This window comes from Pholcus phalangioides, unplaced genomic scaffold, assembly GCF_987345545.1.
Source record: "Pholcus phalangioides strain wild (caught in Gottingen) unplaced genomic scaffold, Ppha-v1.0 ptg000007l_1, whole genome shotgun sequence".
Lineage (NCBI taxonomy): Eukaryota > Metazoa > Arthropoda > Arachnida > Araneae > Pholcidae > Pholcus > Pholcus phalangioides.
In genome coordinates, this window is record NW_028301600.1 from 41,999,683 (window position 1) to 42,013,685 (window position 14,003).

General features: G+C 32.5%; 1 protein-coding gene across 2 annotated transcripts in view; it reads right to left on the bottom strand.

The window, feature by feature from the left end:
* The window catches only part of cnk (connector enhancer of ksr), a 77,958-nt gene extending 64,310 nt beyond the window's left edge, over positions 1–13,648 (bottom strand). For both annotated transcript variants that reach the window (XM_089233246.1, XM_089233245.1), the window contains exons 1-4: positions 13,436–13,648; positions 8,171–8,334; positions 5,055–5,257; positions 2,112–2,241 (exon numbers count right to left, since the gene is read on the bottom strand). In XM_089233246.1, the coding sequence (XP_089089372.1) occupies positions 2,112–2,241; positions 5,055–5,257; positions 8,171–8,334; positions 13,436–13,493 (555 nt within the window). In that variant the 5' untranslated portion in view covers positions 13,494–13,648. The remainder of the gene's footprint in view (positions 1–2,111; positions 2,242–5,054; positions 5,258–8,170; positions 8,335–13,435) is intronic.
* Between the last annotated feature and the right edge of the window lie 355 nt (positions 13,649–14,003).

Below are 14,003 nucleotides of genomic sequence, written 5' to 3' on the forward strand. Positions count from 1 at the left end.
AAAATTCTGAACTTTGCACTTCCATCCAAGTTTTTCAGATCAAATATAGATCCCCAATACTTATCTAACCTTTGATAACTCACATGTATATCTTCACACTGCAGAGAAATCCATTCATCCAAGAGAACAGGGGTATCCAAAGGACAAACTTGCGGTAGCTTTGAAACAATCTATTTAATACATGATAATGAAGAGTTTTCCAGTCGGAAAATGGGATGCAAATACTTCATTTTTTCCAGCACGGTGTCCTCAAAAGGTAAAACTTTGAGCAAGTGCTTGATGATCTAGCACCTAATAGAAATTTTTTGTTGAGAACATTCCCCCAACTCAGCAAGATTGGATTCTATTTCAGCACCAACAACCACATTTTTCCTCCAGTTCTCACTGCTTTCTATAGCCAAATTCTGAAGCTCAGCAATTCTAACATTCTGAATATGTTCAGATTTCAGGAAACATGCAATAATTTTTCTAACAAGAGCTCCTAGCTCATCATACAAAATGTGTATGAGGGGCTCCTCTTTTTCAAATAATGTCAGAAAGCCATTCAAAAAGTTCTGATGCTTCCACCAAAACACTTTTATCTGAAAGGACTTCCTGGATTCGATGCAGTCGAGATGAGTCTGATCTGGACTCCTTACTTCTGAATCAATGCTGAATTATCTCTTTCAATAATTCTGGAATTATTTCCCTTATTATTTCTTTCAATAATTCTGGAATTATTTCCCTTATTATTTCTTTCACTAATGCTGAAATTATTTCTTATTAATGCTGGAATTACCTTTCATTAATTACATAATTTTTAATTAATGCTGGAATTACCTTTCATTAATTACATAATTTTTAATTAATGCTGGAATTACCTTTCATTAATTACATAATTTTTAATTAATGCTGGAATTATGACTTCATTTATTTTGGAACTGAAATTCTCTCTTTCATTAAAACTAGAATTTTTCTTTCAGTAAAACTAGAATTTTTCTTTCATTAAAATTAGAATTTTTCTTTCATTAAAATTAGAATTTTTCTTTCATTAAAATTAGAATTTTTCTTTCATTAATTCCAAAATTTTTTCATTTTAATGCTGTAATTATCATTCATTAAAACTAGAATTTTTCTTTCATTAATTCTAGAATTCTCTCTTTCCATCAATGCTGAATTCTCTCTTTCATCAATGCTGAATTCTCTCTCTCATTAATTCTGGAATTATCTTTCATTAATGCTGGAATTATCTTTCATTAATGCTGGAATTATCTTTCATTAATGCTGGAATTATCTTTCATTAATGCTGGAATTATCTTTCATTAATGCTGGAATTATCTTTCATTAATGCTGGAATTATCTTTCATTAATGCTGGAATTATCACTTTTATGATTTTGGAATTATCACTTTTATGATTTTGGAATTATCACTTTCATCAATGTTGAAATTATCTTTTAATAATTCTGGAATTATCTTTTATTAACTCTGGAATTATCTTTTATTAATTTTGGAATTATCACTTTTATCAATGCTGAAATTATCTTTCATTAATTCTGGAATTATCTTTCATTAATGCTGTAATTATCACTTTCATTTATTTTGGAACTGAAATTATCTATTTCATTAATTCTAGAAATTTTCTTTCATTAATTTTGGAATTATCTCATCAATACTGAAATTATTTCTTTCATTTATTGTTTCAAACTCCTATTCAAACAGCATAAGAAAATAACGGGGGATTGTGCGTGTTTTCACCGAGTCACGTGATCTTCCAACGAATGATGTTGTGGACACCGTTCTCAGCACTGCCAAGGCGAAGACCGCTGACGTCATACTCCCTCCAGCTCGATGGTGCAAACATAGTGCGTCCGCATTTCAGATTCCGAAAACCTGTGTCGTCTCCGATAGGTTAAAAAAAACACGAACTTTTTTTAGCTCGAAATTCGATTTTTTAATCAGTCTACATAAACATACCTTCTAATTTTATTTACCAAGAAAAGAAATCCTTCTTGGTGTTGTGATTTCATCAGTGTGTATCTGCATCAAGTGCATAGTCTACTGTTCAATAGATAATACAATTTAAAATCTTTTTTTTAATAATATATCGGCACATATATTGGGTTGAACTCACGCTATTTTTGATAAGAAAGTGAGGTTTTTCCACAAACTGATCCCTTTGAGCTGTGGAAGCTAGTTCTATACTCAATTTCAAAACAGCTTTTCTGATTTCCACATACTGATCTTGAAATGCAAATGGATATCTATAAAATTCATAAAATATTCATAACTTATGACTTATTTATTCATATATTTTTAAAAAACTGATTCGTAAAGGAAAAAAATCATGAATTTTTTTAAAAAAAGGATTAAAAGAACACAAATTCATGGAGATAAAGAAGCTGCATACCATAGCTGCCAACTTTGGAGAATGAGAATTAGGGAGGTTTTGTGGATCCAAATTCCATACAAAAATGAATGAATAAAAGGAATTTTGAAAACAATGTAAGGATTTTTTATTAATAAGATTAAAATTACAGCCTTCTTCCCCTTTTCAAAAATGTGACATCATGCAAGGCATCACAGATTAGCGCCAAGTCACCAATCATTGCCAACCAGTAGGTTTAATTACTTGCCATTAGTACTCTCAAAATCAAATCTCACCAACAAAACAATCACCATGGGGACCAAAACCGGACATACAGGATAATTTTTTCCCTCAAAATACGAGCTTTTTACAATCACTGTGAAAATTCTGGAGATATAAGAATTTTTTGGGAATCCATGAGGTGGAGTAGAAATTTGGGAGACTTGGCAGCTATGGCATAGGTAAAATTATTTTGCTCCATAAAAAAATTTTCTCCAAAATTTTTATAAAACAGTGATTCAAACCATAACTTCTAAATTACATAGCATTACTAGTAAAAAGATCTCTTTACTTATTTTTAAAACATTTGTTGTTAGCATTGCATGGATCTGAAAAAAATTGTATTTTTTTTTTTCTTTCTAAAGATTGTAAAAGGTAGATTTCTGATTCCAAAATCTTCACACAACATTCATAATGTTTAGCTGTAGAGCACACAGAAATGAAATGAAGAAAGAAAATTTCTTTTGATCAGTTGACTTTCTAATTAATAGCATTCATTGAGATATGCTAGTGCTATCATTGTTTCCATTTTTCCCAGCAGACTGAAAACTGCAGTGGACACCAGCAATACATCGAAAAAATGTGGTAAAAAAAATAGAAAATGATGTAACAGAAAAAGTGAAAAAAATTTGGATAAAGAAAAAGTCAAAGTCCTGGTAGGTCTCAGGGTCCCTCCTCCTTTCTACAGCCTTGTGTTTGGTTATTTTCTTTTTATAGATAAAAAAGTAAAGATGATCAGAAGTCACAACATGCCTGTATTTCAGTACTGAGCAAAAAAAAATTACATCTCTGCTGAACCAAAATTTTGAATTGCATCTAGCAAAAACTCATGAGCTCAACAGTTACTCTATAATGTTTTACCAATGACTCCAAAAGACTTATACAGTCTATGTTCATAATAACAGCCCTCATCATTACGTCTAAAATGCACGTTATATTGAAAAGAAAGCATATAGGATAGTCATTATATGGAAGCATTTGGGACTTATAGCAATGGTCATTGAAATAGAATGCTCGCTATAACTGAAGCTCATAATAACAAGTTCCAACATACACACGCTGTACTTTTATCATCCAGCTACTTTCAACAATTAACTCAAATTACAGCTCACTATATCACTGACTTTTTCTATAAGTTGCCTTATATATTGGCAACCAAATTATGAAAAAATAAAATTGACATTTTCTGTGCATGCATACTTAAAAACTATTTCCTAAAAATGCTCATCTCATTAATGTCGTATATATTGTCAAATTTTTTATCAGTTTCGTGAAATTTGGTTGAAAAAACTGAGTGTTATATAAACAAAATGTTTTGTTTATATAACAAAACATTTTGTTTATATAACAAAACATTTTGTTTATATAACTCGTGAAGAAAAATTAAATTTTCGGAAGAAACATTTATATTTTCATGAAAATACACGCGAATATTGCAAAGAGCAATTAAAATACTTTGTGAAAGTTACAAATCATCATCAGCTCTTTATGATACAGGGTCGATCAAAAACATAGTTTTTGTATTTAATTTCTTGTTGGTTCCCTTAAATGCCCTAATGAATGCACCTTCACTGGAAAATGTGGTTATAAGCATCAGGTTTACATGCCCAAAATTTCAGAGTAATTCATTAAGTATTTTTCTAGAAATTTATAAATGTCTAAAGACTCTAAAGTAAACACAGACGCTTATAGCTATATAGTATACAGGGTGTTGCCCTGAAGTGGCGACAAACTCAGAGGGTGACTTATTCAAAAGGAACAAAAATTGCCATATAAAACGGGTGATGTAAAAAGGTGAAAATCACAAAAATACTTATGAAGAGCGTGGCGTCGAGTGGGATAAAAAAAGCCAATAATAACTAGAAAAAAACATTTGACAGCATGATTACAACACAGCTGGTGGTGTACAAAATAAAGTACAATAATAAGTACAAAAAGTAAAATAAATAAGTATAAAAAAAGTAAAATAAATAAGTATAAAAAAAGTAAAATAAATAAGTATAAAAAAAGTAAAATAAATAAGTATAAAAAAAGTAAAATAAATAAGTATAAAAAAAGTAAAATAAATAAGTATAAAAAAAGTAAAATAAGTATAAAAAAAAGTAAAATAAGTATAAAAAAAAGTAAAATAAGTATGAAAAAAAGTAAAATAAGTATAAAAAAAAGTAAAATAAATAAGTACAAAAACCATTTATCTAACAGCATGATTGCAATACAGCTTAAACTCTCTATGTCTATTTCTACAATTTTCTCCAACTAAGCATGGTTTCTGATACTATATGTTCTATGAAAATTTCTCTTTCTTTTGATGCCTAATATCACCCCCTGACTTTGTCGCCACTTTAAGGCAACACCCTGCATGTGATTCTGCCACAACTCACAAGTGGGCTCAGCTAAACTGTACATCATGGAACTGGACATTAAATTTACCTGTCTAACCATGAAATGAGCGATTTCACTGAAACCAAAATTTCAGATACAGCAGAAAGAGTATCTGTAGAAACTGGTTCTTGTTTTATATTTTCAGGATTATCTTGGGGACCATTCAGCTTAAGATCACTGTAGAGGCTCCTTGCTTTGCAACCCAATTTAAGAGCCAAAAATTGAAGAGTTTCAGATGTCAATCCATAATGCTAAGAAAAAGAAAACAAATGAATTTATATAATTTCTTATAGTTTTCAAGAGCACGAAACATACTACAGTAAAACCTCCCATACCCAGAATAATCAACTATGTATATGTTCATACTAAGATATGTGTGGGCTGAGAGGGTGCATACAAGATCAGGGACCAAAGAAATTGTTCAAATAATTTACGAGCTAATATTTTGAAATTTGTAAAAAATTGTGTTTATAAAAACATATAAAATTCTATTAATGTTCAATCTTTTATTAGCTTTAAAGCCTCCTTATATTTCAATTCTTTTACCAACACAGATCTTTACTTAGGGTGACCAGATTCTGAAATGAGAATGCATATGTGCATTGTTTCTCCTAGGCAATTTCACTTATGTTTAAAAGATATGGGGCCACTATTCTGACAGATTATAGAATAGATTTGCAACCAAAACGAAACTGCTATGTCTATTTTTTCTGAATATGATCACTAGTCCTACTATATGCTAATTGCATGATTGCCAAATTTATTTTTTGTGGCTGGCAATTATGAACCAACCCCTTCATCTTTTCAACCTACCATAATTTCTTGCTTTTTGAAAATTGAAAAAGCAAACCAGAAAGCATGTCATTTGCATTTGTCTTACCTACAACGTCAAATCCAACAGATTTTGTCATTTCAACTATGCCATACCTTTGATTTTAATCCTGAAAATAAGTTTGCAAATTTAACTCCAGACCAGGCTTAAAAGGTCGTGATTTCTTAAACTAACTTTCCAAAATTGAGTAAAGCAAGGAATAGTTGCATAGCTAAAACTAAAGACCTGTAATAATGTTCCTTGGGCTGCATGTTGTTTGTCCACTCATGATGAAAATGCTACATTGAACGAAACATCACTATACACGCTATTGGTGCATATGGTAGCATCTCATTATGTTGTTATACCATACACCATTGGCATATGTTGATGGCATCTTATTACATTGTTATATAGCACCAACATTGTCTCAATGCATGGGCTCACCCACAATTTAAATATACACTGTGTTGCCAAAAGTCACTGGGCATGCATTGCTATTGATTCCAAAGGTGCACAATTGTGTAACTAATAGAATGTCAGAACTTAATTACTATTTCAGCATTTACTCTCTAAGGTATGGTTTCTACCGTGTTTTGATGATTTTGTGATAGAATTTTTTTCCACTTTTTTAGTAAAATGGGGAATAACTCATGTCTGGTTTGGTCAAGTGAATCAGGTACACACAATCATAATATGGTTCAAGTTAGGACTGAATGGGCCAGACAAGCAATTCCACCAGATTTTCTCAGTACACAGTGAAAACTGCCCGTACTTTATAGATAGCAGCTTCTTCATGCTGATACAGAAAATAAAGTTAAATTTAGTATGGAAACATGGTGGGCATACAGTAGTGGCTTATGATATTAATATTGTTGACAATATACTGCTAAATGAATCGATAGTCAATTTCAACGCAATTGCAATTCTTTAAGTGAAAGTATGGTAAAAAAAGATAAAACATAAGTTCAATAGTGAGTTTTTATTCACAAAAATATTAATTTAAGAAAAATTAGTTTTGAAAATGAAAAAAAAAAAGAACCTCTGTTATCTTAAGTTGCTATATGTAACCAATGACAAAGTCTCTATGTAAATCATGAGCTTGGTAATATAGACTCCAGGCATCTAACAAAAAAAGTTTGCGAAAGCACACCAACTTAAAAGAAAAAACATGGAGATCAGATCACAAGTCAGTAGGTTATGATTTTAACTCAACATTTTTCTGAGCTCAAAAACAATGTTTCTTCAAAGCTTCTGTGCACGCAAAATCCCAAAATTTACCATTGGTGAATATAACATATTGCCTTGCTGCAGACAGAAAAATAAGGTCTGTGCAGGTTGAAAAAAAATTAGAGGGAACAATGTTCAGAAGTCCTAGAAACATATTTAATCAAAATTATAGTAATAACATAGATTCACGATAATCTGGCTGTACGTTAGTCCGACCTATTCGGTAATCTGTTGTTTTTAGGTGGGTTTTCTTCGAACATAGAAGAGGAAACATTGTCACTGCATGACTTTACACAGTTTGAATTATTTGAATGGGCTTTTTGAATTGACTTCCTGTGATCCGGCGATTTTGATAATCTGGCACAACCTGGTCTGATGTATGCTGGATTAGCAAGAGTCTACTATACTCAGTTTTTGGTCAATTTATTCCATATTATAAGAACTTTTGACAACTAATGTCTTTTAAGGACAATATTTGTTTTTAAATTAACATATATTCTGTGATATCAAAGCTATATATATATATATATATATATATATATATATATATATATATATTTTTTTTTTTTTAAAGATAAACACAAAAAGGTTTAAAAAATCAGAACTAATTGAACTTACAAAATTAAATATCAGAGTTTTACAATGTTTTATATATTTATCAGAAAAAAAATTATTTTGATTTTGCATTCATGCTGCTTTGTAAATCCAGGGCACGACAAATCAGAAACAAATGTAGGTGTGAATCAAATTTCATAGGCGCCAAGTATGGTTTTTTCGCAAGTAGAAGTGTCTTGAATATTCAAGACACTTCTTATTAAAAACATTATTTAATGTTTTTTTAATTTATTTTAACTTTTCTGGGACTTGATTACCCCTTCCCATGTTGGAAGGCAATTTATTATTAAATCAGAAAAATTTGAGCCATCCCTAGACTCTGATTTAGCAATCACAAATATAAAATTTTACGTCCCAATACCAATTTTTTTAGTTGCCATGATAATCTGGTACTTAGGATTTGTCCAGCCCTGGTAAATCTTGAAAATATTCATTATAAAACCTTTCACAAAAGGGCATAGTTTTTATATACAAGTCAGAACACAATCCTTCATAATATCAGACATACCAATTGTCTTAAAAGCTCAACTGCTTCTAAAATTAACTCTTGATGACCAATTTTCAATATGTGCAAGTTGTTCAAATCATCAGGTGAGAGATTCAGCAACTGATGGCCATCAACACCATTATTAAGGAAAAAATGAACATATGGAAGAACAGAATCTTCAAGTCCTGGAAAGTAAGTATAATTTATTAGAGGAATATTAAATATCAAACATTTTAGTGAAAAAATTTCAACTTTCATCAGTCACACATAAGTGTAGATTAACTAGACATTTATATTTTTTTTATTCTGAACTAGCAGAAATATCTGTCATTGAACAGAAAAGTCATGAATGTGCACAAAGTATAACACTTACGTAGTGTTTATTAATATATTGTCCCTCTCATGCCAGAAGCACAAATGTGCAAATTTTCACTTTTTATTAGCTGGTTGGATACCTACCTTATTTTGCTATCTGAATTTTACCTGAAATGTTAATGTGTATCCCTATTGAAACACATGTTGCAAATCATTTTAGGAAAATAATTTCCATGGAGTAGCATGGGTAGAGTAAACATTAAAATGTCATTTCCCACGTTCTTTTTCTTTGCCTGATTTGCAAGGTACTTAATGACTTTTTCGTTTACCAAAGATCAACGTTTATGAATAATGTGAATCTCTGCTATTTTGTCTTAGTAAATAAATTTGAATCCCCCTACATCGAATCTAGCTTCTAAGGAACCTCTGGATATACTTAATGGATGAAAGTTTTGGCCCCTTCCCATAAATGATAAGATTATATTTTTTTAGATACAGCAAACCAAATATCTTGATATCTCGTCCATTGAAGTTTGTTCATGATGGGGGGACTGTAATCACCAAATACATTATACAAAAATTTACTTATATGTATATATTGACAATTTATGTGACCAATTTTTTATTGTGAGGATTTTAAAATAAAAGTCATCAGAAAAAATAGTCCAGAGTTCACACAAAATAGGGGCTGCAATTAAAGGTGAAAATTAACGGTTGGCACTCGCCACATGGGGACTAGACATTTGAGGGTAGAGACTGTTATTTTTTACTCTAGTCACCACCAATTTTTTAGTGTCACCACACTAGAAGAAAAAAAAATCATCAAATGAAAAGGAATAATTTCATGGGTTATGCTACTTGGAAAAACTAGAGAAAATATTTTTTGAAGAAGATGGCTCTGAAAAATTAACGTGTATGTATGCCTCAAAAAATAGGTATAACAGAGCCTCGAAAATCTGAGCCCCAAGAGTTTGAATTTCTGAATAATCTGAGGTAGGGAAAATTTTCTGAATTTCCTTCTTGAGACCCTCTTTTCTCTGGTTTTTCTCCCCCTCCAAGAACCCAATTTCTTTATTTTTTTCTTCCAGGAGTACTATGTAGTATGTATGTACAGTAATTTGAGTTTGAATAGGACTAGGCAGCCCCCAGCACTATAATGGGTAGCCTATAATTGGTGTAATGAAATATTAGACTCCCTTGAATGGACAAACCTTTTAACTATCGGGATGGGGGTTGCAGAGAAAGAGGGACATGCTTGACCATTTTCTTCACAATAGTAGACAATGGCATTGTCCCCTAATTGCTTATGTGAAATCATTGGAAAGGCAGTTGAAAGCTATCAGTGTTTCAGCATCATTCACTATCGATCCCGCCCCAACTCTTCTAAATCATCTTTCGTCTTTGCACCCTTTTCACATTCTTCATTTTTTTAAACACATCATATTGCATTTATATCTTATTCAAGAAAAAAATACAGTAAGCATGATAGTACTGTTTTTTTTTTTTTTTGCTTGTCTTTTCTTTTTAATAAAACCATTTTTTATTGTTTTTTGGATAATTAAGAAGGAAATATTTCCAAATGAAATACTCCATGATCAGATCGGTAAACATTTCATAAATCAAAACATCCATCTCCTTTAATCTGAGCAAAATCCCTAAAGTTTTTGGATAATCCGAGGTGGCCTCGGTCTCATCTACCTCAGATTAAATGAGGCTCTACTGTACCCCCATGTTCTCTCAGTCAGACGAATTGTTGTAATATTAAACAGTGAAGGATTGGATATACCCTACTTCATATCTCAGAGAGAGATTTCAAAGCAAATTGTTACAACAATATGGAGACAGTGAGCTGGAAAAAATGTGTCAATTACTTGGTATCCTTAAAAGAAAAATTACATTCCGAGGGAGAAATGCACAGAAACATAACATATACAAACTTTAAACCATCAATATCTTTAGAATCACTGTTGGAGAAGATGACTTCTCCAATGTTCACAAAGTTTGGGATGATGAGAATGATACTGTGAATTCTATTGATGATTCCACCACCCAATGTTACAGTAGAAAGAGTATGGAACAAAGTAAAAACCATCACCAGTGATAATTCAAGTTCAATGAAAAAAAGATGCATGAGAAAACCGAGTTTTCATAAAAAAAATGCTAAAATATCATTAGTGGATTTAAATCCTGAAGAAAGTGTTCAGTTGTTGTTTTAGGATTCCATTCGAAGCAGGTGTTGGTATCTTAACCATTTCACATACAAGGGTTTGGTAAGAAATTTTGATTATCTCTATTTGACGAATTGGCAATAAATCTGGTAACTTCATCCTAACCTAACTGCATGTTAGAAAAAAAAGGGGAAAGGAAAAAAATATAACAAGAAAAAGTATAATTGATAAGGTAGAGTTTTTTAAGTCTCTTTTCACCCTCACCCTACGTGTTCCCTTCTCGCTCACTGCTACATGCATATAGTAGAAAGATACATTATATATGGGTAAAAAAAAATCACTATCAGTGGATAAGTACAAAGTATGAGGGGATGCGCCATCTATATGTGAAATGGTTCACTACAAATATTAGGAAGTATTTCAGAATAGCCATACTGGAGCAGCAATGTGCTAGTTCTCCTTGCTGCTTTTTTCTTTCCTATAATTATTCTATTGTGTATCATTAATACTTTACGTTAGTCGATTTGTCTATGTATTAAATATCCAGTATGAGCCTTTCCTGGCTCGTTGGGTATAACTCCTTCAATTGTATATGTACTTTTTATGCTTGAATAACTAATAAAAAAAAGTTCCCAGTAAAACTAGGAAATATTCCAGTCGTCCATACTCTAATATCTTCATCAGAGCAGCGGCATAGAAATACACGTTAGGTCACCTGGGTACAGAGTCTTCATGTATCTAAGCCAGGGGTTCTCAAACTTTTTCCACTCGCTGCTGCGCCCCTTTCCCTAATCAATGCTTATCCGCGGCTCCCCGGAGCAGTTTAACAAAGAATCTCTTCAAAAAACAGTTGTCAGGGCCACCTTACCGCGGTGCCTCTGATAAAGGTTTTAGGCACACCAGGGTGCTGCCACACACAGTTTGAGAACCCCTGATTTAAGCAACATCAGTATCCTTGAGTGAGGAGGGCTTTCCTTCATGCGGTGAAACTCGATTCTATCTCAAGTAGCCTCGAGACTAAACGACGAACTGCTGTTCTCCCTCACATAACCCTACTAAAAAAATCTCAATGCCCAGGAAACTGAGTAAAATGAATAGTTTTTGGTTCACCTCCTATCTGTCTGTACTTTATGAACTGGGATAGAAAGTAAATCAAATTTTCAGCTATTCTAGCAGTGATGAAGATATTATCTCCTGCACTATTATTTTCACTATAAAAGGAGAAATAAAAGAAAATTATGTGTATATCCATACATTGAAAAGAACATTCCTTGCAGACTATTCTTTATGGCCAAAGAATTACAGAAATTAGATTCAAATTCATTATCTTCTGCAGAATGAGGAAAGAGATTTACCTGTAATTTAACAAGGCTGATTACTCATGCATACATTATAGCGACACAACAATGAAGGAGCCCTGATAAGCAACTGCTAATAACCTTGGGATAAGTCAAATTAACTTAGTTGAATGGTATGGGTTTTTCCTATATACTTCCACACGTGTGTGTCCTATATACAGTCGATGCTCATTATAATGACCCCCACAGTTCCATTGAAAACAGACATTATATCAGGTGGTCGTTATATCGAAAGGAATATGTATGAGATACTCGTTATACAATAACATTTGTGACCTATCATATCGGTCACTGTACTGAATGGTTGCTAAAACGTGGAGTTGTTATAACAAACGTCAACTGAAAATTTACTTCAGGCCTGTACACATTCAAGTCAAGAGGGAAAGTACAGGGTTGCATCAGGGAACATTTCTATATAGAATATACAAGTTGAAATAAACACCTGACCACCCATGGCTCAACCTCAAAAACGAAAAAAAAGAAAGAAATATCTTGGCAATCATGAGACTGGAGTTCCGTGCAACTAGCATGCTGTCGACAATGAGGAATAGCTTTTTTTCACTACCAATATCCCCCAAAGCAGAATGTGCCAAAATCTGTGACGTACATCGCAGAACAATTTGGAAGAATTTTAATGAAAAAGTGCAAAAAACACTCTTACATGAATGGGGACTTTTACCGCTTACTTGCTCAACCGAGGGCTCGTTGCAGAACAGTGTTAACCATTCTGCTTTGAGGCCAATATCCTTGCCTGAGTGGCGCCATAGAGATACACATGTTGGATAGCCTGGATAGTCTTCCAGCAGCATTTATGTGACTAAAGCATCCAAGTGTGAGGAGGTCCTTACTGTCCCAGGGACAAAGAATAAAACAGTACGAGGGAAAAAAATCTGCTTGATCTTTTCTATGCAATTGAAATTTGTCAAATAATATGCCATGGCCCCCCACAAGGGTAAAGATGATGGGGCTCTGGCCTGGGATAATTCTTCTCATATTTTAATTTTTCGTACTATAAACTCACTGCAAAGAGGCCCATGAGAAATCTGACTAGGGGGCCAGCAAAGATTCCAGCCTTGGGGCTCTGTTGCGGAATGTGAGGGATACGAATACACCTACAATGAAACCTTCAAACTGATCCAGTGATGTGTAAGACACCCTGTATTATTTTGCAACATTAGTCACTCAAATGAAAATCCTATTCAATGCTTTTATATGGCAAGGTAAAATTAGATATACTTCAATGTTTTATACCTGAGTGTACAAATAATTTTTGCAGAGAATAGGACCCAGTATATTACGATCATTAGTTATAAATCATGGGAAACTACGAATGACATCTATTGTAAAAATCACTACTTCTCCTTACGAGATTATGTGTTTAAAAAATCAAACTTATCAGATTATGAAAAAACTAAAATATAAACAAAGTTAATCCACTATAGTACCTCTTAACCATTCCGCGACATGCTCTGGAGTCCACTCAGCGACATTAATATAAGCCATTTGTCATTTATTTGCCAAGTTACGCAATTGAAAAACATTTAGATTGAACAACATTGATCATTGTTGACTGTCAACACCGTTAAAGGTATCAACTGTGTTTAGAACTGAGATACAAATGTATGTGGGATGTGTGTGCATGGGAACAACACGCCTTTCTAATTATTTTCTGATGAGTATTGCGCTACTGTAAACAGAAGGAATAACATCCAGTCCAGTTTCGCGTTAAATGACGTAAAAGGGTGCCAGAGAATTTGTTCTTCCTCTTATTTTTTTCAAATTACTTTCGTGAAAAAAATTGTTGATAAACTTTAAAATAAATAAATTTTTGCTGAATGTTTTTGAAGAAATATAAGTTTCTAACTCTTCTGATTGCTAGCTTCTCACGAAAAAAAATCTCATTTTCGGAAAATGAAATAACAAAAAAAATAATTGGCTATACACTCTAAATTTTACCTAATTTCTAAACAGAAAGTCTGCAAGTTTTTTATATTGTGACTACTAAACCAGACA